General features: G+C 40.8%; 2 protein-coding genes across 3 annotated transcripts; both read right to left on the bottom strand.

The window, feature by feature from the left end:
• Nucleotide 1: 1 nt before the first annotated feature.
• slc47a3 (solute carrier family 47 member 3) lies at nt 2-9,252 on the bottom strand. 2 transcript variants are annotated; one of them, XM_088300530.1, is made up of 17 exons: nt 8,830-9,252; nt 7,668-7,769; nt 7,527-7,595; nt 6,992-7,140; nt 6,860-6,902; nt 6,400-6,444; nt 6,233-6,330; nt 5,501-5,598; nt 5,128-5,241; nt 4,982-5,049; nt 4,803-4,911; nt 4,126-4,201; nt 1,971-2,040; nt 1,768-1,900; nt 1,604-1,698; nt 440-473; nt 2-300 (listed from the first exon to the last, which is right to left on the bottom strand). In XM_088300530.1, the coding sequence occupies exons 1-17, from the start codon at nt 8,956-8,958 to the stop codon at nt 92-94; spliced, it is 1,641 nt and encodes a 546-aa protein (XP_088156656.1). In that variant the 5' UTR covers nt 8,959-9,252; the 3' UTR covers nt 2-91. The 2 variants fall into 2 exon arrangements, with proteins under 2 accessions (XP_088156656.1, XP_088156655.1); XM_088300529.1 differs by having other exon boundaries at nt 6,233-6,444.
• A 3,109-nt stretch (nt 9,253-12,361) lies between these two features.
• On the bottom strand, nt 12,362-20,842 carry slc13a5b (solute carrier family 13 member 5b). The gene is made up of 12 exons (XM_088300402.1): nt 20,631-20,842; nt 20,010-20,138; nt 18,837-18,973; nt 17,570-17,766; nt 17,315-17,495; nt 16,942-17,064; nt 16,656-16,868; nt 15,962-16,068; nt 15,775-15,896; nt 15,397-15,558; nt 14,367-14,504; nt 12,362-13,334 (listed from the first exon to the last, which is right to left on the bottom strand). Exons 1-12 carry the CDS (start codon nt 20,727-20,729, stop codon nt 13,209-13,211), a joined length of 1,734 nt encoding a protein of 577 aa, XP_088156528.1. The 5' UTR covers nt 20,730-20,842; the 3' UTR covers nt 12,362-13,208.
• Nucleotides 20,843-20,925: the final 83 nt, after the last annotated feature.

Raw genomic sequence — 20,925 nt, 5'->3', positions numbered from 1 at the left:
CACATAAATATAAAATAAAATTTCTAATTTGAGAACAATCCTATTAACTCAACCATGGACTTCAAAGGTTCGCCATAGATTGACAAATGGATCACGTGGGCAGGTGATTGGTCAACAGCTGGTTGAGCACAATGCCAGCAGCCAGAATGAAGAGCATGAGCACGACGAGAAGACCTCGACGCACGATTAAGTTCCTTTCATCTGCAGCGCTCAGGGTCGCTGCCGTGTCTTCCTCCTCCTCCTCTTCCTCCTTCTCCACGGCGAGCAACATCTCAAGCCCATCACTTTGATGCTGCGGGTCTATTGTGAGGGGGAGCGATAACTAAGTAAAAAATGATTGTTATGGCTGCTTTATTTAGGTTGCTAATCTTTCAATCTATTTTTGTGGTTGTTTTGCACAAATGCTAACAGATGTAAAAATTGGCTTTTTGCAGCTTACCTGAATACCGACTAGCACCAGCTCTAATCTGGGCCTTGGAAATAAGAAATAAATGAACAATAATAAGCATTATAAGAGGAAGAAGATTACTTTGGTGGTGCTTTGAGATACAATATAAGAGCTGTCGTTCGGCCATAATGTATTTGTATCGTTATAAAAGAGACTTCAGACGATTTATTGCCACTTTCAGTTGGACGTGTCAGCTTTGCATGAATAAAGTCAGTTCAGCTGAACGCTAACAAACAATGCAAACACCAAGGGCGGGCTAACAAAAGTGTCTCTGTGTTGTAATATTTGAAAATATTTGAAAACAATTGGTGGAACAACACTTGTAGACAGCTAATCTTTGTGATGTAAGACCATTTTCCCTTATTCTCTCTGATGTAATGAATAAAAATAAATAGACAAGGCGTGCAAGTTAGTTTAGCTTTGACATATTTGTTCGATTGTCCCTTGGGCACCACATAACCCCCTCGTGTGATGCTTTGTAGCAGTCGTCTTTATGTGTATCCACCTAACAAGGAAGCAACTATTTTTTCAGGCATTCCCTAAAGGGTTTGTTGTGATTGTCATTGGCTCAACGTCCGGTTTGCATCGACAAAGCTGCTGGAAGGAGCTAGCCTGTCCTGTGAACACATTTCTTCAACCTCATTTTGACAAGGATTGACAATAGTGGAGTAGAAAAGCTAGGAAGCAAGGAAAGCGCACTTCAATTTGGATTATTTGTAAAGTGGTTGTACCGGTAAATTAATTTTTTACAGTCACTCATGAGAAAACCATCAAAAATCACTATTCATCGAGTTTTCCAGAATAAAATAATACCAAAGACACATGTGCGGGTGTCCATCTTCTGCCTACATGACTCCCAGACTCGCCCATTTTGTTCCAATCAGCAAGAATAAGTAAACCAGCAGCATGAATGCCTTTTCGTCCTAATGTACAGTAATTTTCATGATGAAATTTTGATTATTTAGGACATAGGAAAAAAAACGCATGCCAGGAATGTGGCGTTCGTGGGCTGTCGCACAGCGTGCGTCACGCAGGCTGGCCTGCAAGATGGCATTTCAACTCATTTCACAGGGGAGATAAATGAATCCATTTAATTTGTATCTCAAGGCACCGCTGTACATAAAATTTGCAGACATTTGATCCTTAAAGCATTACCTCAAGTGTAATTTGCTCCCAGTTAATCGTTGCCAAGTAGACAACCAAGAAGCAGGACTGCAGAGTCAAAGAGGAACAGAAACCTGCCCACATACCTGCAAACAGCACGTCATTAAAGGAAGTGACGATTGTCAGAATAATCGAAATTTATGAAAAGGACGTACCCTTGATTCCCAATTTAGCTGAAAACATCAGCGGCACTCCGACAGGTAGACACACACCATAATAACCCAAAATGGTGCAGAGCGCTCCGACTTTCTGCTTCCCCATTCCTCTGATAATCCCTCCTGCGGCCGCCTGTGAAAACGCACTCAACTGTGACACAAAATCATAGTTTAATATTTTAAAAAAAGTTAAACATGCTTACTGTAGTTGCATCCATCAGGATGAACATCGCGTAGAACATCACAATCTCAGCAACCCTCAGCTGTATTTGTCTGTTAGAAACACAAGGACATTTTCAACATGACAAGCAGAATATTAACGTCATTAAAAAAATAAAGATCATGACAACAAATAATTGAGGAAAAAAAAAAATAGACATTTTACACACAAGGCAGCTCAATGTGGTATACACGACCAAAAAGCACAACATATAAAAGCAAATTACAATCAGAACAGCTGAAGACATTCAAAGGCGAAGCAAAGAGAGCGAAAGTAGCTTATTAAATGTTCTGAAAGAATATACATTCACAATACTGAAACACATTTACAAACTAAAGATTTAGACATTTTAAAGCAAGGGGAAAAACTAAAAAGTAGCTTTGTGAAAGACCAAATAGTGAGAATTGATTTAAAAAAAAATCTATTTCAAGAAATAAAAAACAAAAAAATCTAAGTTCCAGAGCATAGTTTTAAATTGAATTTGAAAATATTTAAACATCGTGCTGACTCCACTTCTGTTACTAACGTATTCCATTTGCATGCAACGTCACAGCAAAAAGGGGCTTCACCATCTTTGCTTTGGAGCAATTCAGGGTCACTGGGCAGCAGCACTGACCTGCAACGTCTCAGGGACATCGCGATGTACTGCAAAAGTGAGGCTCATAAAACCAAGTTGATGGAATAAGAGTAACAGGTGTCTGGTGTCGCTGATTTATGTGCATTATTTCTCACATTTGCAGCGTCCTCCAGAACAAAGGATTATATATAGATCTGCCAGCGCAGACCTGACCAGGATCTGCTACACTTGGAACATACAACCCTTCAGTCAGGATGAAATATTCAGCTGGTAAAAGGCTGTTAGTGATTGAAGAAGTCCACGTCACGCTGTCAGCCATACAATTAAGGCGATAGCTCCTCTTTCCAGTTATTCGTAACCATTACTGGGCACCACCATGCTTTAATGTGTACGGTAAAGCAAACTGTACAGTGTAGTTTTGGTGATGATCGAGTTTGGGATTTTTCATGTACTTTTTATTCACTTTGACTTTTTAAAAATATATATGTATATATTTAAAAATAAATATTCTTAATGACATTTGTTTTTTTTTTTAAACTGCTGGGGCTTTTTTCTTAGTTTTATTATTAGTTTTAGCTTTTCTTATATAGCGTATTTGTGGAGACGAAAAAAAAAAATGTCACCCAAAACTGTTATAAAGTCAAGTGAAGTGCTCTTCCCAAATGCCTTTTTGACCTGCTTTCTTCTCTGTGGTCGCACATAACTACCAAAATAAATATATTTAGCCCTGAAAGCCTATGCATAAAATTAATTGACAAAGACAAAAACAAAGACTATAGTTAGTTTTATAAACATAAAATATAGCTTTAGTTATTATTCTTCAAAAAGCGCTCTCATTTCTATTTTATTTCTCCAATTTGAACACTCATTATTTTGTTAGTTTTTCTTAACTATAGTAAACTCGGTTGTGATTGAAATTGTGACCAATCAACCTTGGTTTCATCAGATTACAACACATTTTCCCTCATGTGTTTGAGATATTTTATATATTTAATTTATTTTTAGTGGCCGCCAGGAATCTAAATAGGGCCAGGCAGGGAGTTCCACCCGAGAACAAGAAGTGGGCAAACTATCAAAGGTGACACGTGTGAGAAGGAAAAAAAATTGTGAAAACGATAAGAAGCCGAAGGAGTGAGCTGTAAAACTTAAATAAGAACACAAAATGTGACGTTACGTTTGATGTGGTTTATAATATCCTTGCCAACTTGGAGGAACCAGTTGGAGCTGCTTTGAAGTTGAATTACATCAGCATAAATGCTAATTGTCATTTAAATTTTACTGCTCAAAGTTTGTATTGCTTCTTGTGCAACTTTTGTCCTTGGATAAATTGGCATTATCATCTGATTGAAATAAGGCAGCAATCTTGCAAAGTCTCTTCAAGTTTGATTTTGAAAGAACCGCACAGTTGCAAGTAAACCAAACCCAAGTGAGCACGGCTGCAAAGAGCAATTGCAAATTAAGATTTGCAAGAATGAGTAAGCCAAGGTCAACATATTGCAGTGCAAGGTGCAAGGGCGTTCAAAGCGTTTTCATATTCAATAGGATTCAATGACGCACTCACTCGTCATACGTGAAGATTGAAGCAACGCTATGCCTCATACAGCCAATAATGACTGCCAAGCATAGAGCGACTGTTGCTGTGGAGAAAAAACAAAATCATCTACTCATAGAAACGGTCAATTTTGCCCAGGTAAAGATTCTGAGGAAAAACTAAGCTACCCTACAAACACTTATATTTCTCGGAAAAAGAAGTAGATCTGTACGAATATAAGGAAATAAACGTTTTTTTCGTGACATTGTATGTGGAAAACTCCGTAGATCGATAATCGCTTACTGCAATCATCACCCCCTTATTTTAAGCAAAACTTCCAGAAATAAAAGTTCAATGCTGTAATGCGATTTCAAAGTTAATAAATGCTCAAAGTAAATGAAATGTAGAGCATGCAAAAATATCCGCGTAAGAAAAAAAATATATTAGCAGAATAAAAACAAACATTTTGCATCTTTAGATCATACGTTTTGCAGGAGGAGCTCCTATGATGTCTTACAAAGAAAATAGCCATACCCGCCACCAGTGCATTCCATTGATACGAAATCCGGCACGCACGGTCATCCTGACGGGATGCACGAAAATTGGTAAGAGTAAAGTCAAGAGAGTAAAGTAGCTCTTCTTGTATGTGTCTGGTTTGGCGCAAGCAATGCCGAGACCGACGAAGCAGTGTTTGCAGTCAGGCTAACCTGCAGAGAGAAGCGACAGTTTCGCAGACAACTTGGCCAGCTGGCTGTCTCCAGCTCCCAGAGCGTTTCCCACTCTTATCGATCCTGCCACACTGACACCAAAAGGAATCTGACAGCAAAGCACAACATTAGTAATCTCTCACTGACAATATGTGATAAAAGATTGAGTTAAAAATCACCATGTAAGCAGTGTTTGAGAGTTCATAGATGACTGACTGAGCTCCAAGTTCTACGTCACTTACGAGACCTGCTCAGAGGGGAAAAAAAATATTTGATTTTGCTGCTGAGCAAATTCAACCGGGAAAAATGTGTTGGGAGACGGTACCAGCTAGAATGATGGCAATCTCAAAGGTCCACCACTCCACGCACAACATGAGCATGCCGGGTAGAGCTAAGTGGATGAATGAGCGCCAGTCCTGCAGGCAATCTTTGGACCAACCTGCAGAGACGCTGGACTTGAAAAGCTTTGTTTGGATTTATAGAAAATATTTCATCCCTCCGTACTGTGAACTCGACTGTCCTACACTGGTCTTCTACTCTACTATAAAGCTTCTTGTTTTTTCTTATCAGGTGACTCAATATTCCATTTCCTGGCCTTCAACAAGTCTTGATTTGAAGTTATACAATAAGACCCTCCTGAAGGAACCCCTTGTAGTTATGAATTACTAAAGATCTCCACTCCAGAATGTTGCACTCACCTCCCCAGGTGACCTTGTGAAGACCTTTCCACAAGATGTAAGCGAAGAGAATGCCAGCCATGGAAAATCTTGACACGGCGTTAGCAAGAGCAGAACCTCTGCCAAGGATATTTAAATTTGGGGGTGCAGAAATTAGTCATGTGTAAATATCAAGTATGAAAGAGCAAGTTAAACGTTGAAGAAACGCAACAGAGAGCATCTTTTGAATGTCATCGCAAGACAGTTGGACAAGATTTGCTTCATTGGCATTTTGGGTTTTATGGAGCGTGATCATGCTACCCTCACATCCTATGAGAAAATTTCAAATCCCTCGTCCAACTGTCTAGTACTGAACTCGTGATTGAAATTTGGTAGTGATTGGACAAAATTGGTAAACGTTTGCTTTTAAAGGATTCCTGCACATTGACGGCATGACGCTAAAATTGTTGTTTCAAATCAAAGTGGAAAAATTTCCTGTATCTGTGGAATTATTGCTTTCGAGACATTTTAGTTAGTCTACTTATAATTAGAAATGCATGCTCGTCATACTGATAAGTGACACTGACTTCAGGGGCTGAACTAAAAAAATTAAAAAAATAAATAAATAAAACCCACTAAAAAGCAGGGCGATGCCAATGTAGCTTTTGTTCACGCCTAAGAACAACACCAAACCAGTTTTTCGAAGCAAGAACAAACATATCTAAATTTCAGTTTATTAGAAATGATGAAAATTTTTGAATGCTCGATACTCACACCAAGCCCATGTTTAACACAAAGAGAACAACGTAGTTCATGAGGCCGTTGATGAGATTGGCCACAAGGCATGTGATCACTTGTGGCCAGATCACCCCCTGAAATAGACGATCAAGACGATTTAAGAGGTTTATATGGAATGTCAGTTCAGACGGAGCACAAGTGACCTGGTTTTGCAAGTATCTCGCCTCCAGTTCATACATGAATGTAGCCTGCAAACAAAGATAAAATATGTGCTCGTAAAATATAATTCATATTGATAATACATTTCTCAAATCATGAATAAAAGATCCACTTTCCTAACCAAAGCAAACAACAAAATAACCACAGAGTGTATTTTTTTTCCAATGCAAAGGGCTTGCTGGCATAAAAAAAATACCATTCAAGGATGGCACAAAACTGATGAACAAGAAACCAACATCAAGTGCAAGAACACATTTTGTACATTTTTTTCACAAAACACAACCCACTCAGATTTTTAGACTATTAGGGTATTATGTTTGTCCTGCATATCATTCCAAATCCACCAAAAAAAATAGGCCCACTCATGTTGTAGTGCAAAGCAGTACCAGTACTGAATCTTTTTACCGGGATTATCATTATTCTGTAACCGCCTGGAATACTCACAGGAAGTGCTGGCATGAAGATTTTCACGTACAACTGAGACAACCTGAGAAGGAGACAATAACCACAAACGTGACAGACTCATTTTTTAAAAAGCTGAACATAGTAGAAGACGAAACATTGTAATCTGCTGACCTGGCAACCTCCGGATCTTGTCTCATAACCAGCAAAATGGACTCTGTGTTGAGGAGCAAGGCCCAACATGGGAAACATGTCAGCATGAGGATGAGGATTGCTTTCTGCAGGATCACCCCGATTCTTAGGAGATTGCGGGCACCATATGTCTGACACAGAAGTCGATTTTAAACACTTTCAACAGCGGACAACGATCCAAACACTATTTGCGTCTTTAAACACGAGTTTCGATGTCATGGTCGTGGAGTGATCACTACAGTGAACAGCTTTTCTAAAGCACTTTGGGGGCGGGTCGAGTCATATGATTCACGTCGACTCGAGTTGCTGATTTTATGACTTGCGCCTTGCTTGTATAAAACTTACAAAGGCTCGAGTTGGCTTTGACTCGGCATTCATGAGACTCAACTTGACGTTGATTTGAACTCTGTGACTTGATAGGAGATTTCACTTTATGGAATTACACACTAGCGTCCACTGTAGTGACTGACGCACAACTTTGGCATCAAGACTCATGCATGTAGTCGAGTTCTCATACCTGAGAAATTAAAGTATCACATGCTGATGACAGGCCAGCACCGATAGATATTCCTGTGACATTCACAATCTGTAGATGAAATGAGTACAATTCCATTCATGATGGGCAAGTATAAGATCAATGGTGAACCGGGACACTTACAGCTGTGGCCAGAGCTACTGCATCCAGTTCCAACCTTCCCAAATGACCACAGAAAGCAGCGCTGACAAAACTCAGAGAAACTACCAGGAGCTGTGTCAGACTCTGTTTGATGAAGGAATGAAAGTTGTTAGGGTTGTAAACCTCATTTCGGGTTTGAAGCAAGGTAATGTGTTAATAAGAGTAGCGGAGAACCAGGTTTCAAACCTGGGTCACAGTTTCAAGCAAGGTTTCAAGTTTCCAAACTGGTTTACAGTCTTAAATTTGGAATGAGGTTTCAAATTATGGTTAGCATTTTAAACCAGGGTTAGTTGTGTTTTTTTTTTTAACTTTCCTCAGATAACTTGGATGTGATTGTACACAGTAATACCTTTAGCAACATCACGATCTTGTACAGCATTGATGTACTATTCATTTATGCACATGATAATGTGCGACAAATCAGTTTATTTTTCATACAACAAAATATGTCTGACATATCGTGCTTGACAATGATGCAAAGGTTAGTGCATTAATGCCACCACATTGCCCAGGCCTGTTTAATTATATTATTATTATTCTTATTATTATTATAAAAATGTTCAACCACGATTAAAAAGCCATTACTCATTTTTGTTTGTTTTTTTTTTCATTTATTTTTTTACCATTATTTCTTTTTTTATTTACTTATTTAACAGATAATACCAACACATTTTCCCACGTGACGTTGCGTTTGGGGAAGTTAGATGGAGCATTACAGGACAGTTCACGATATCGACTTCAGGCGCCACTCTGTCGCCAACTCCTGGTCAGTAGGAAAAATGCTGTCGGTGGCAACTTCCGAGAATCTAAAACTAATGTGCGAACCGTATTTCGAGTAGTCTTGTGCTAACGTCTATTTTCGTTTTAGAATAAAAAAATGAAAATCTCGTTCCACATAACAAACTAGAATATCAAGCTGTGTTTCAATTCTGGCCATTCGATATGAAAATGAAAATCAAATAACGAGTCGTTTTTCCATTTTTAATCTTTTTCAAACGTAATTACCAATGACCAAAAGAGACATGAGCCGTAACGGGGTTTAAATTTCAAGTATAGTTTGGTCTTTAGTTGTCTTTTCCAGAACATTACAGTGTGCTTGACTCGACGTTATTGTCATAGTTTGCAAAAATGTCAGGTGACTTACCGCAGGCACAGCCAACACTAAAAGTTTTTTTAGTTCAGCCTCGTAGCCAACGGGAAGTAACCGGCATATTCTCCGGAGAAAACAAGTTCCTCTCCAAAAAGAAGATCGCGAAGAAGACCTTTCCATCATTATTTCCACTAAAAACCTTTTCTACTTTTTCACCAGCAAAATAGAATGCACCAAGTTATCGGTCGGTAATACCAAACTACAGCGATGAAAAAAATAAAATAAAGGTTTTATGAGCCGTCCACAAGGCATCTATGGACAAGTTAGTCCATGGACTGACTAACTATCCATACTGACGATGCATACAGAAATCAGAATCGAGCAATAAAGAGATAAAATGATCAAGTATGTTGAGCAAACTCCCACTTGTGCCCTGGTGTGGGCTGTGCTCAAACTCGCGTGCGACGTCCTCAGAAGGCAGCGGTTTCGGACGCATGACGTAATTTCTGACGCGACACCGCGTGTTGTCGGCCGCGACATAAGTGATACGGCCGAAAATTATACGTATAGCGGCCCAATATATATATATATATAGAGAGAGAGAGAGAGAGAGAGAGAGAGAGAGAGAGAGAGAGAGAGAGAGAGAGAGAGAGAGAGAGAGAGAGAGAGAGAGAGAGAGAGAGAGAGAGAGAGAGAGAGAGAGAGAGAGAGAGAGAGAGAGAGAGAGAGAGAGAGAGAGCGACCGGTCTTCAATGAAATGCACGTTTAGTTACATTGCACGTAGTGTTAGAGGGCGCCGTTTACAAACGTGCGAAATTTGCAGAATGTGCGAAAAGACATTTTTCCACCAGACGTCGCCCATTTCCCGCTATTCTGTTCAAATCCGCAACGAATCGTGGGTGACATGCTTTGGCTGATTCCGCATGGACACGGACTCGGCTGAAGTGCGGAACAAGGGCATGGTTGGCAACGTAAGATGGCCGCCGGTGGCTTCACTCCACCCGACAGCAAGCAAGCGACATCGTTAGTGCATGACCGTGTCTGTGACAGTGCGGCCTTCGAAGGACTCAGCCTGCGAATTTGAATGGTCCTAAATCAGATGGTACTCTCGACTAAAATAGGTTCAAAATGAATAGGAAGAAGTAGAAAAGGGGATCTAATCGCAGCACTTGCTCTCTATAGATAATTATAAAATATACTTTATGTTAATACACACGTAGGTTACTTGTTAATACGCAAGTAAGGTACTTGGTGATCTTCCTTATTAAGAAATACTTACTGTCTGCATTTTGCCAGGAGGTGGAGACACTGTATTTGTTTTTTTAACACCCCTTGCATTTTAGTACTGCCATACTTCTACTCCATTGTAAGCAAATTATTTCAATGTATAATGAAACTGATGTCTCCAATATTGTCTACATTCAAAGTAATTAAAATTAAAATATTTTGTTCTTATTCTTAAAAAAATATTTAAAATATGACAGCATGATAGTATTATACAAAGTTAGCCTAGTGTCATAATCACCAAAGTATTTTTATAACTTTGATCAAATCAGTAATTTAGGGGAACAATTTGCTTGCTAAAATATAGTTTTTTTACTTCCGTCGTTTTCTGAAAGTGTTAGAATATGACAAGCAACTATTTTGTCAGGGTTATGTTATATATAAATCATACAAATACACCAATCGAATTGTTATTATTTTTATAATCATTGGCTCCTTAAATTAATATAAATATATTAAATAAATTTTAAATTAATAAAAAAAACATGATCAACAGTAAATAAAATAGAAATAAACTAGTCATAGATTAAATGACTTGTGCGTGTTTCTTTTGTCAAGAAGAGCGCCACAAATGGGGACACTACCATTGGTAATGAAGCCAGGGAAAAAAGCCTATGGCCTAAAGCCACTATTGGCACCATGTCCTTAGGTGAATCAAATATTTTCAGCTCACTGAATACAAAGAAAGAGTCTCTGTCATCCCTCCACCTGCTGAGTGTAAGCAACCAGGACACAGTACACAAACCTTTTTGTTTTAACTTGATGTTATCACACAGGAGGTACATTGTCCACCTTTGCAACTGATCCACAGGATCCTTGGAATGGGATTTTTGACCTCTTCGTCAGTCACTCATTGAGCGTGCCTTCCTACCGGATGGGCAACAATTGGTTTGTAATTTGGAAGCATGGCGGACCTCCACCAAGGCCACCCAAATATGGTTCACCTTCCTCAGAAGTGGCTAAAGTCCTCACATTTCGTACATAAGTAAAATACAGATGGTTGTGTTAAAAAAAGGTGAGGGGCGGGGGGTAGAAGTACTCATTCAACTCCTTTGTGGAAGTAAAAGAGCACAGATTCTGTAATATTCTTATAAAAAGTCAAATCGAATGTTATACTGTCAGTTATATAAAATTACTTTTCACAATGAAAAAAAAAAACGTGTCACCATTTAAACAGCTGACTAATGCAAGCAAAACAAAGATTATTTTGCGCATCGTCTCAAAGGGGTAAAAAAAAAAGATGACACACAAAAGGATAGGATTGTCCTCCCATCAGGGCATCGCTGTGCTTCACTGACTCTGTATTTACAGGATTACAGAAACACACACAAGCCAAGAAGAAGTCCTAAATTTAGAATCAAGCATGTGTTCCTATGAAGTTGAGAAATGCTCACCCAGTTCCTTGGATTTTTAACGTTGTTCTGAGCAGTGATCAATTTATTAAAAAAATAAATAAAAATTTGGGGTGGTGGGGTTTGGGCGAGGTGTTTGGAATAAAAAAATGTTGGTGACAATTAGGGTCAATAATGTACCAGAAAGTTTCTTTTTACTGTTTGCTTGATGTAATTTATTTAATAATTAATTTGCACAGAGAATAGAATCATTTCAGATTCACTGGCAACCAGTTCAGGGTGTACCCCGCCTACTGCCCGACGATAGCTGGGATGGGCTCCGGCACCCCCCGCGACACTTGTGAGAAGCGGTACAGATGATGGATGGATAATATATATTTGTGGGTTCCCTTGTTCACGGGTGAAGTTCATATAGGGCTTATGTAGTTTAGTACCTGAGTCGCTCATCTCCTTGGACATTGTGAGGTTCTTGGTCTTTTCTCTATATTCTGAGTACTGGTCGATCCGACAAATCTATTAAAAACACGATAATAATTCTAATGAAAAAAAATACATCATGCTACACCAGGAAAATTAAAGTAATTGTGCTATTTGCAATAAAAAAAATATCCACTTCCTCTTTAATCTGCAAAGAATCTGTGAGTCATTACAAAGCTTCAAAACCAAAATAAAAAATGTAACTTGAGCTAACGCAATTGAGATTTGTGCAGATCAAATTCCATTTGAGTTTTTAGGGCTTAGTGGTAACTGACCCGCAATTAGACAGGAAGTCATACCAACACGCAAACACTCAAGAGACATGACTTCAAGAAATGGCGTTATATCACTTACCAAGAAATGGCATTATATAGAAGATAACCTTTATTTACGCACTTGAATTGCTATTCTGTATTAAATACGAAATAGAAATCAAAGACGTCAGTGGAGCGCAATTTCTTACGTTGAGAAATAAAAAACTTGAGGACTTTATTTTGATTCATTTCACAGATTAAAAACACTTCTTGAGAATAAAAATATATATACAACAGCAGTTCAGACAGAAGTCATTATTGCATCCTTGCATAATCATGATTGCAAAATGCCACAAATACAGCATTGGTTCGGACCGTAAAAAAAATGGGAATGTTGACACAAATCTTGCTGTCATTCACAAGACAATTCAAAGCTGAAATAACGGTGAAAAGAAGCCCCTCTCAGGTCGAATCAGGTGGAAAAAGTCACGTCTATTATTGTGCAAAATGATTCCCATAATCATCACCATAAATTATATGATACATACATTTCCATCTATTAGCAGCCGAGAATTAAAAATGTAAATTTGTAGTAATGTAAACAATATGTATATGCACAGTACTATTAGTGGATTGTTATAACTTAAGTGTCAACGGTTAAGCAGCAGCATTTTTAGATCTGGTCAATGTTCACTGTTTTAAAAAAAATTATAATAATAATGCCCTCTCTCATGCTCAATTGTTGCTTCTGGTGACATGGTTTTGTTACAGTGCTCGGGTTAGTTTGAATGAAAATCTTGCCCGCATTTTAATGACAGGCAGAATGTCAGATATCACTGTTTGTGTTTTTCAATTCTTTCACGGACATAGAAGCCCTTATTTGTGATGGTGTTATTAGAAATGAAGGTTTCGCTCTACTTCTGATTCATCATCCACTAGACTTGAGTGTGGACTAGAAAATAGACACGGTGGGAGACTTGCGTCTCAGTAGTGCAGACCATGTCAGACGGTGATGCGGCTCAGAGCAGCGAGCAAGAGATTGATGCGTTGGGGAACCTGGTTGCCGTCATGGCCCGGTTGCGTTGGCCCATGTGGGAAAGGTGTCCAAGTGAAACATTGCCCGCCCCCACGTGTTGATGGCCAGTGTGATGCATAGTATGCCAATGATGTTCATGACTATTCCAGTCCTGGCCTGAAATAGGAAAAAAAGGTTGAACAGACATACATACTACAGAGATGGCTGGATGGACAAATGGACAGACAGACTGCCGGAAAGTCATAAATGTAGGGAAGTAGCAAGAGAGCTATCGCCATCTCAAAGATACATTTAGTAGGTAGGTGAGTTGGTAGATTAGATGATTGGCAGGCAGGTAGGTAGACATTAAGACAGATAAATGAGTTTGGTAGGTTTCTTGGAAGACAAACCAACTGATAAAATGCTAAATGGTCACTTGTATAGCACTTGTCTACCTTCGGTACTTTAAAATAGACATTAGAATGTAGACTGGCAACAGACAGGGAAAAACAGGCAGACTGACCAATCAACACACTGACAGAAAGATTGGTTAGATCAGGCGTGGGCAAACTACGGCCCGGGGGCCACATGCGGCCCGTTAAACGTTTCAATCCGGCCCGCCGAACTTGAAAAAAATTAAATGAATATACCTTGTTAATTAATGTTTTATTTTCTAAATACAGTGCAGTGCCAAAGACATATATTTTGTTGTAATGCTTTTGTTCACTTTCATTTAAAATTATAATTATTATTTTTTCTCCGATGAGGTGAGCTTACCAAAACACTCCATCCATCTGCTCCTGTCAAATTTTAGAACCCATTGTGGCCCACCAATCAAAAAGTTTGCCCACCCCTGGGTTAGAAGGTAGGTCGATGAATAACAGACCAGTAGAAAGATCGATGAGATAGGTGGACAGGTTGGTAAATAGCTGCTGGGAACCACCATTGATGGAAAGTTAGTATGTAGTTGTCTTGTTTGGCCTGACTGACGGACAAGATGTCTCGACAGGTAGGTTAGGAGGTAGATGGATTGATGGAAAGACGAAGACAGAACGACAGAAAGTGGGCAGTAGAGTAGATGCATCGTGAGTATGCAGGGTACAGAGAGGCTGATGACGGGTAGACAGATCAATTGACTGGTTAGCTACGGTAGTTTCCTGTGCTCCCTAGTTCTCGTATGCCTAACCAAGGCCAAAAGACCACACTCACCATGTCCGAAACTTTGAGGTATCCATAGGAGAAGACAATGGCGTTGGGCGGCGTGGCCACGGGCAACATGAAGGCGAAGGAGGCGCTCAGGGTACAAGGCACCATGACGTACAGTGGGTTGATTCCGATCGACTGCGACTGCAGAATCAAACAAGGATCAACTTCAATCCTCCGCTCGACGTCAGACGGTAACCGCCGGAAAGAAAACTCTCATTAGACGGGCAGATTTTAGACATATTCCTGCAAACTCAGGGCTGAGTCACGGCATCTGAAATAAGATACGTGGAACATTTCTCGGAATAATAGCAGCTTGCAAATGTGACTCTGCAAGCGTGGCACCTCACACGGGCACAGTAATTTCTGCTTCTTAAAATACACCAGATAGGTAACAGCCCTTCATCGGAATTGCGGCCGCACTGATTCATAGTTTGTGGCCAATAACATGTCATTGAACCCTTCAGGAGCATTTCTCATTTTACATTACATGCCTTCGCGTCATCTGAAATCCTTTTGTTTCATCAAAAGAGTTAGTATTCTTCAACCAAATAAATCACCTCTTGGACTTTTGTAAATTTAGTTTCCCACCTCATTCACTTTCAGCTGCATGTAACTGAGGAGATTCTCTTTTCTTTTTCTCGTCTATGAATACCTATCCAAGCACCCTCTGCCTGGTACTGTCTTTCGCAACCCGGCTCACTGGCGCTCGCTCGCAGCCCTCGATCAGGCTTCACAGTAATGGCATTCTTCGGCCCGTGGCGGGGTGGGCTACATTGCAAGGCCCGGGAGCTGAAATGGCGTGTTGGCAGGTTACGAATGGGAGGAGGGGGCCCTGGAGAACGGGACTAAACACATTCAGCTTGAATGAGCAACTAGACGGGAAACAAAACAGGCGGAGAATAGGCTGATTGTCACTGGGAGGAGTTTGAATGCTGGCCTTCCATTGGGGGAAATCAGCTGAAAAAGCAGCACTTCACCTCGCTGAACCAAACGCCGCTGTCTTTAACGGGAGTTTTGTTTTTGTATTGCTTACCATTGACGCTAAGATGGGCAGGAAGAGCGTCGCGGTGGCTACATTGCTGGCACACTCTGTGAAGGTTGCAATCAAGAGGCACAAGATAATGGCAATTGCCCAGGGTGGGATGCTTTGCAAGGGGCTCATTTGCTCCCCCAGCCACCTGGAAAGTCCTGATACCTGAAAAAAAAAAAAAGATGGACAAATAGTTGGACCAACAGACAGATCAGGTGAGTAAGTAGCTAATTGGATGGAAGGACAGATTGATATTAAGTATGGTATAGATAGATGTCACATTTTGTGTTAGCATTAGCATCCATGCTAATGTGACTCTTCAGATTTTTCCAAAGTTCTTGAACCAACTTGTAGTCGCATGTCATCCTGTCCCCCACCTACCTCACTCCCTTTGGCCAGAGCAAAGCCTCCTCCGAGGAGGAGCACGATTCCCCATGGTAACTTCTTCTGTGCCACCTTCCAGGTGAGCAGACGTGGAGCTGAGCCGGACGTCTGATGCGATGCTACAGAGTGAGTGAAGGGTCAGTGTTGTCATTGCATAGCGGCAACTTCTTTTTGACGGACTAACCCGTGTCAAAACTTTGTGTCCTCCATGAGCAGAAACGTGGAGGTTTGGATGGCATCACAAAGAGGAGGATGGCGATGAAGATGGCCACAGTGGCGTCTGTGACGTACCTGAGTGGAAGGTGATGTCTTGTGAGGTGGCCTTCAAGACATAAATGGCCCGGATTTCATAGACATGTGTGCTCTGTATTTTGCTAGGTTTTGTATTAGTAAAATAAGATATAATAAATAAATATTACTAGAAACGCAGGGGGGAAAAAAAAGAGGTTTTCCTTCCAAGCTATCCTCTTCTGGAATGTTCCATTTGCGCATTTGTGCCTTTTGTGGGATGGAATATCGTCTCAGTCAATATTCGTAGCATCCCTCATTGCATGAAAATAAAGGCAGAATGGAGCACACGCCCGAATACGGCATGCTTGAACATTGCAGAAACAGAAATTAGACTCGGTAGAGTTTGTGTATGACATATGCACGCAAAAATCTCCCCTTTCGGATGATGTCGTCCGCCATGTAACTAGAGTATCGTTGGAGGTAGAAGCACATCAGCGCTATGAAGTGAGCACTTCCAAATTGGCAAACACATGTGCCGTGTAGTGATATAAAAATCCGGTTTCGTCAGCATTTGCACCACCACATGTGTGCAATCTATTCAAATAGCGCCAAAAGTGTGATTAGGGTGAAAAAAAAAAGTGTTGTACTCTGCTTTGGAGTTGAAGATGTTCGTGGCCCAGCCGTGCATAAAGCCGGGGTCCCTGGAGAACCACAGGACCACTAGCAGAATGAAGAGACCAAGGACGCTGAGCTCGCCAAAGGACATGGGCCCCAGCCGGCGATGCTGCCCTTTGATCACTTCGTAGGCGGCCACCTCCTTCTCCGTCTTTTCAGCGCCGCAGCCCCACGTCTTTTTGAAGCTGGAAACGAAAGCACATCTATGATCAGTCCCGATGCTCTGCTGTTTGGTTTCTCAGCGGCCAAATCACTCACTTGAATCCAATAAAGACAAACTGTAGCCACATCCACGCCAGCACCAGCATGAGGATCATGTTGGGGAAGGCGAATCCGAACCAGGAGGCGAAATTGATCACGTCGCCATTCTCAGGAAACAGTCTGAAAAACAATTTTAGGTTTATGGTTGTCATCTTTTACATTTCATACACTGTACAATTAATTAATGTCCTTATGTATCACTGTCAAAAGTATGACACTTCTGACTTTTATATTACTATAAGAATTTTGAATTTTTAATACAATGTGTCAATATTGCTGCTTTGTGGGATTAGGAGGTGGATTAGGTCCCCGCTGAAGGCTAAAATACAAAAAACAATCCGCCAATGCCATCCACTCATCAAACACCCACTGGCTCATTTGTCCATTGAGCACCAAGTTGGGACCCGTCCCCGTCAGCGTGGCGGTGCCGCCAATGCTGGCGGCGTAGCAGACGCAAAGGGTCATCCCTTTGCACATCTTCCGTCTTTCCGCTGCTTCCTTTTGTCGGGTCGCCTCAACAGAGCTGTCCAAGAAAGTCACCACCACAGGGCCTTCAAACAGAAGATGAGAGTCTGAGAGGAGCAACCGAGAAAACACGATGCTGAATTGTCCGGCATCCTCTCACCTGTCTCTTTCTGCTGCTTGTCGGTGCCCTCTGATATCTGGACCTCGTCCGAGTTCGGGATGGCGGGCATCTGTGCGTCGCTGTTGTTCAGCTCCTCCAAGACGGCTTGGACGATGGGCACCATCATGGCTGTGGTGGCCGTGTTGCTGATCCACATGGACAAGAAGGCCGTCACGCCCATGAAGCCCAGCATCAGCCTGCCGACAAGGGCAGAGTTAAAACTTGTGCGCGAGATAAATTGTTCTTAAACGAAAGCATTTGTGTGTAGTTTATGTCACCATAGTAAAGGTTAAATAAAGCTGTCTCGTGTATTTTTTGTAGCTGTCAAATGTCGAAACATGTCACATTTGCTTCGTATGTAAGTGTGAAAATGGTGCAAATGGAAACTGGTGCGCCAATAAAATAAATCAATTGCTCTTCCATACTTTAGATTTGTCACGAATAATTAAAAGCTTTGATGTGATTGTGATGCATGATCATTTAACTCTGACATCACTGCATTAACAAAGGGACTTTTGCATTTTTTACGTCTTTGTTACTGTTGTATGAACGGAAATAGATGGGTAATGAGGTCATTAGTACCTCCTGCATCGAGAATAAAGTGGTATTTTCTTTCAAAAGGTATAATATTCAGGAAATAATATTTTATCTTCGATTTTCGCTTAAAATAAGACTTTTCTCCCTCACTTAACGCTGATTTTAAAATTACAATATAATAATAACAAGAGATGTGCTCTTTACTGTAGTTTGACGGTCCTTCCGTCATCGTCCCTCCGTCCTTATTCATAAAATAATCGTCCTCCAATCCTGTCCACCTTTGTCCTTTTAAAGAGTTAAAAAAAAAACACTGTGGGAGAGAGGCTAGACAGCTTTTATAACCTAGCTTTTATGATAATTCAATTATTGAATAATAACTATTATTATTGAATTGAATAATAACAATTGAGCTTTTATAATGATTGAATTATTTACAACACCGGCTTCTCATCTTGTTTTCATTCTCAACCATAATAGCATTTCGCTGCGAACACAACCACTTTATGACTTTTTTTCTTATAATTTTGCTACTTTTTAGAAAAAAAGTTACATTTTCATGATTTTTTTTACCGTCAACATTCTAATTCTTATGGCATTTACATGGTAGTTCTGTCGAGATGCTGTTTCTAAAATGTTCTCCCTTAAATAGTTTTGAGAACCCCGGTGTTTGAACTTCAGGAAAAAAAAGAAGTTTCTCTGCAGTGGAAATGGGACATTTGATGCAACTCACAGTGCCGGACGCACGCCGACAAACAGGAGCACCCTCAGGGCGATGCGCTTGTGCAGGTTCCAGTGCTCCACAGCCACGGCTACCATCAGACCACCCACAAACAACAAGTTGGTGTCCTTCAGGTACTGCATGCACACCTACGAGAGAAGCGGCACAGCCAGTTAGTCAGAACTGCCACCGTTCGCAAGAGAAATAAATCGAATTATTAGAAATCCACGGACACCCAAGGGCACATGCGGGTGTGCAATGTATGTGTCATAATGAATAAGCTAAAAACTAAACTAAACTAAAAGCAAACAGAAGAGAAGGCAGGTTTTCTGGACAATGAAACTTTTTTTTCTCATAAAATGACTTTTTCCTCTGAAAAAAAAAGATTAAAAAATATACTTTTTGTTGAAACACTTCTTTTCATGAAAACGATGAAACTTTTCTTGGATTTTTTCTACCAAAAATACAAATGATGACTTTTGTAAAAACACGTAATGACTGTTACAAAATGAACGCTTTTTTTAATTACTTCATCCCAAAAACTTTACCTTTTCATGACAAAATATAACTTTAATCATGTAATTTCATGACTTTATATCCCCCAAAACATTCTGTATGGATACAATTGTATAATTAGTGCACTTGTACACCATATTCTCAAATTTTCTGCAGTGCTGTATTTTCTTGCTGTCTCCTCTTACATAAAATGAGGTTGTCAGAAATATTTCAGGGCTAGTGCTACAAAAGATTTTAAATTCTCACTACAACAGTCTTTCCCCTTCTGGAGTCCCACACACGTTCCCAGCCTTCTCTGCCATGCTTTAGGGACTCCTTGAAAGATTCTTTGCATACAGCTCTCTTCACAGCCATCCTTGTTTTTAAAGCGTCCCCTTGATTCCTGTCTTGCACTTGGGAAATTAGTAAAAACAAAATAACACGGAGCCACATCAGTTAGAAGTGATGCTCCAGCAAGAACAAGAACAGCTGGAGCAACCTTGGCCAGGAACTGTCAGATGCTCAGGGCACTCTCACCTCTTCTCATACAAAGGATCGCTTAGAAGATGTGCTTCTTGATTGAAGGTGGGAAAACTCATTTTTTTGGGTTTGTGACACAGTCCTGGGACTTTCCTGACACAGCTCATATGTCGATGCCTGAAAATGTTTAAAAAGTCACTTTACACTCACACTCTGTGACTCCATGACGCCAAAGAGCGGGAAGAGGAGCGCAGGGAGCAGAGCCGTCACCGCCAGTGGGAGGACCTCGGTGCACCAGTACACCGCCATGAGGATGATCACATAGCCGCATGCTGCCTCCTGTCAAATCAACACTTCAGCATTAATAATGGCTCTTACATAATGTAACGATATGACGGATCAAAGTGTGCTGATGGGTGTTTATCAGGAGTTTGGTTGACTTATTTTTGTTGATGATGATCAGCTATCGGGTTATCACTTAGGGCGGAACACTTTGCTCACACGCGCACAAACAGCTTGTCATTTTAAGTCTTATCTCAACCAGCGCGCGCGTGCGTGTGCGTACGCGTTTGTGTGCGTGCGCGTGTGTGTGCGCGCGCGCGTTGTCACAGCGTGGACGCGGAGTGGTTCCCACGCTGGGAAAGACCTCTAAAATCCAAGCGCTTTACATCGAGTCACGTTCTTGTGCATTTTGTGTAAGCATGAGCAACAGGTGCAAGTCAAACATATTAGAGAGGAGTCAAGGAAAATGTTGATGACTTTTTGGTCATTTTAGCTCCCCGTGCGTTAAATTAATCAGTTAGGGAATTATAATAATGCAGAATAACGTACCGACGTGCCGATGACGAGCGGCAAAGGCAGCAGAAGGAGCGGAGCCGCGAAAAGGATGAACTCGTTCTTGATCGACAGCAGAAGCTTGAGCACAGGCATCTTGATTAAAGTCGCAATCGCGAAAGTGGCCGTCTCTTTTTATTGCGTGCGTGGTGGTGCAATGACCGATTAAAGCGAGAGATAGTCCCACGCGAATAAAAGAAACAGTGGGAAAGAGCGTACAATGGAAAGGGGGCGGTGCAAATTCGTGCCGGGAGCAGGCTGGGCTAATGACGCTCAGTTCAATTCGCATTCT

Source organism: Idiotropiscis lumnitzeri, chromosome 7 (genome assembly GCF_059441095.1).
Source record: "Idiotropiscis lumnitzeri isolate Australia: NSW breed Sydney's pygmy pipehorse chromosome 7, RoL_Ilum_1.0, whole genome shotgun sequence".
Taxonomy (NCBI): Eukaryota; Metazoa; Chordata; class Actinopteri; order Syngnathiformes; family Syngnathidae; genus Idiotropiscis; species Idiotropiscis lumnitzeri.
The sequence above is the reverse complement of the archived record's forward strand: the minus strand, read 5'-3'. Positions and strand labels throughout refer to the sequence as shown.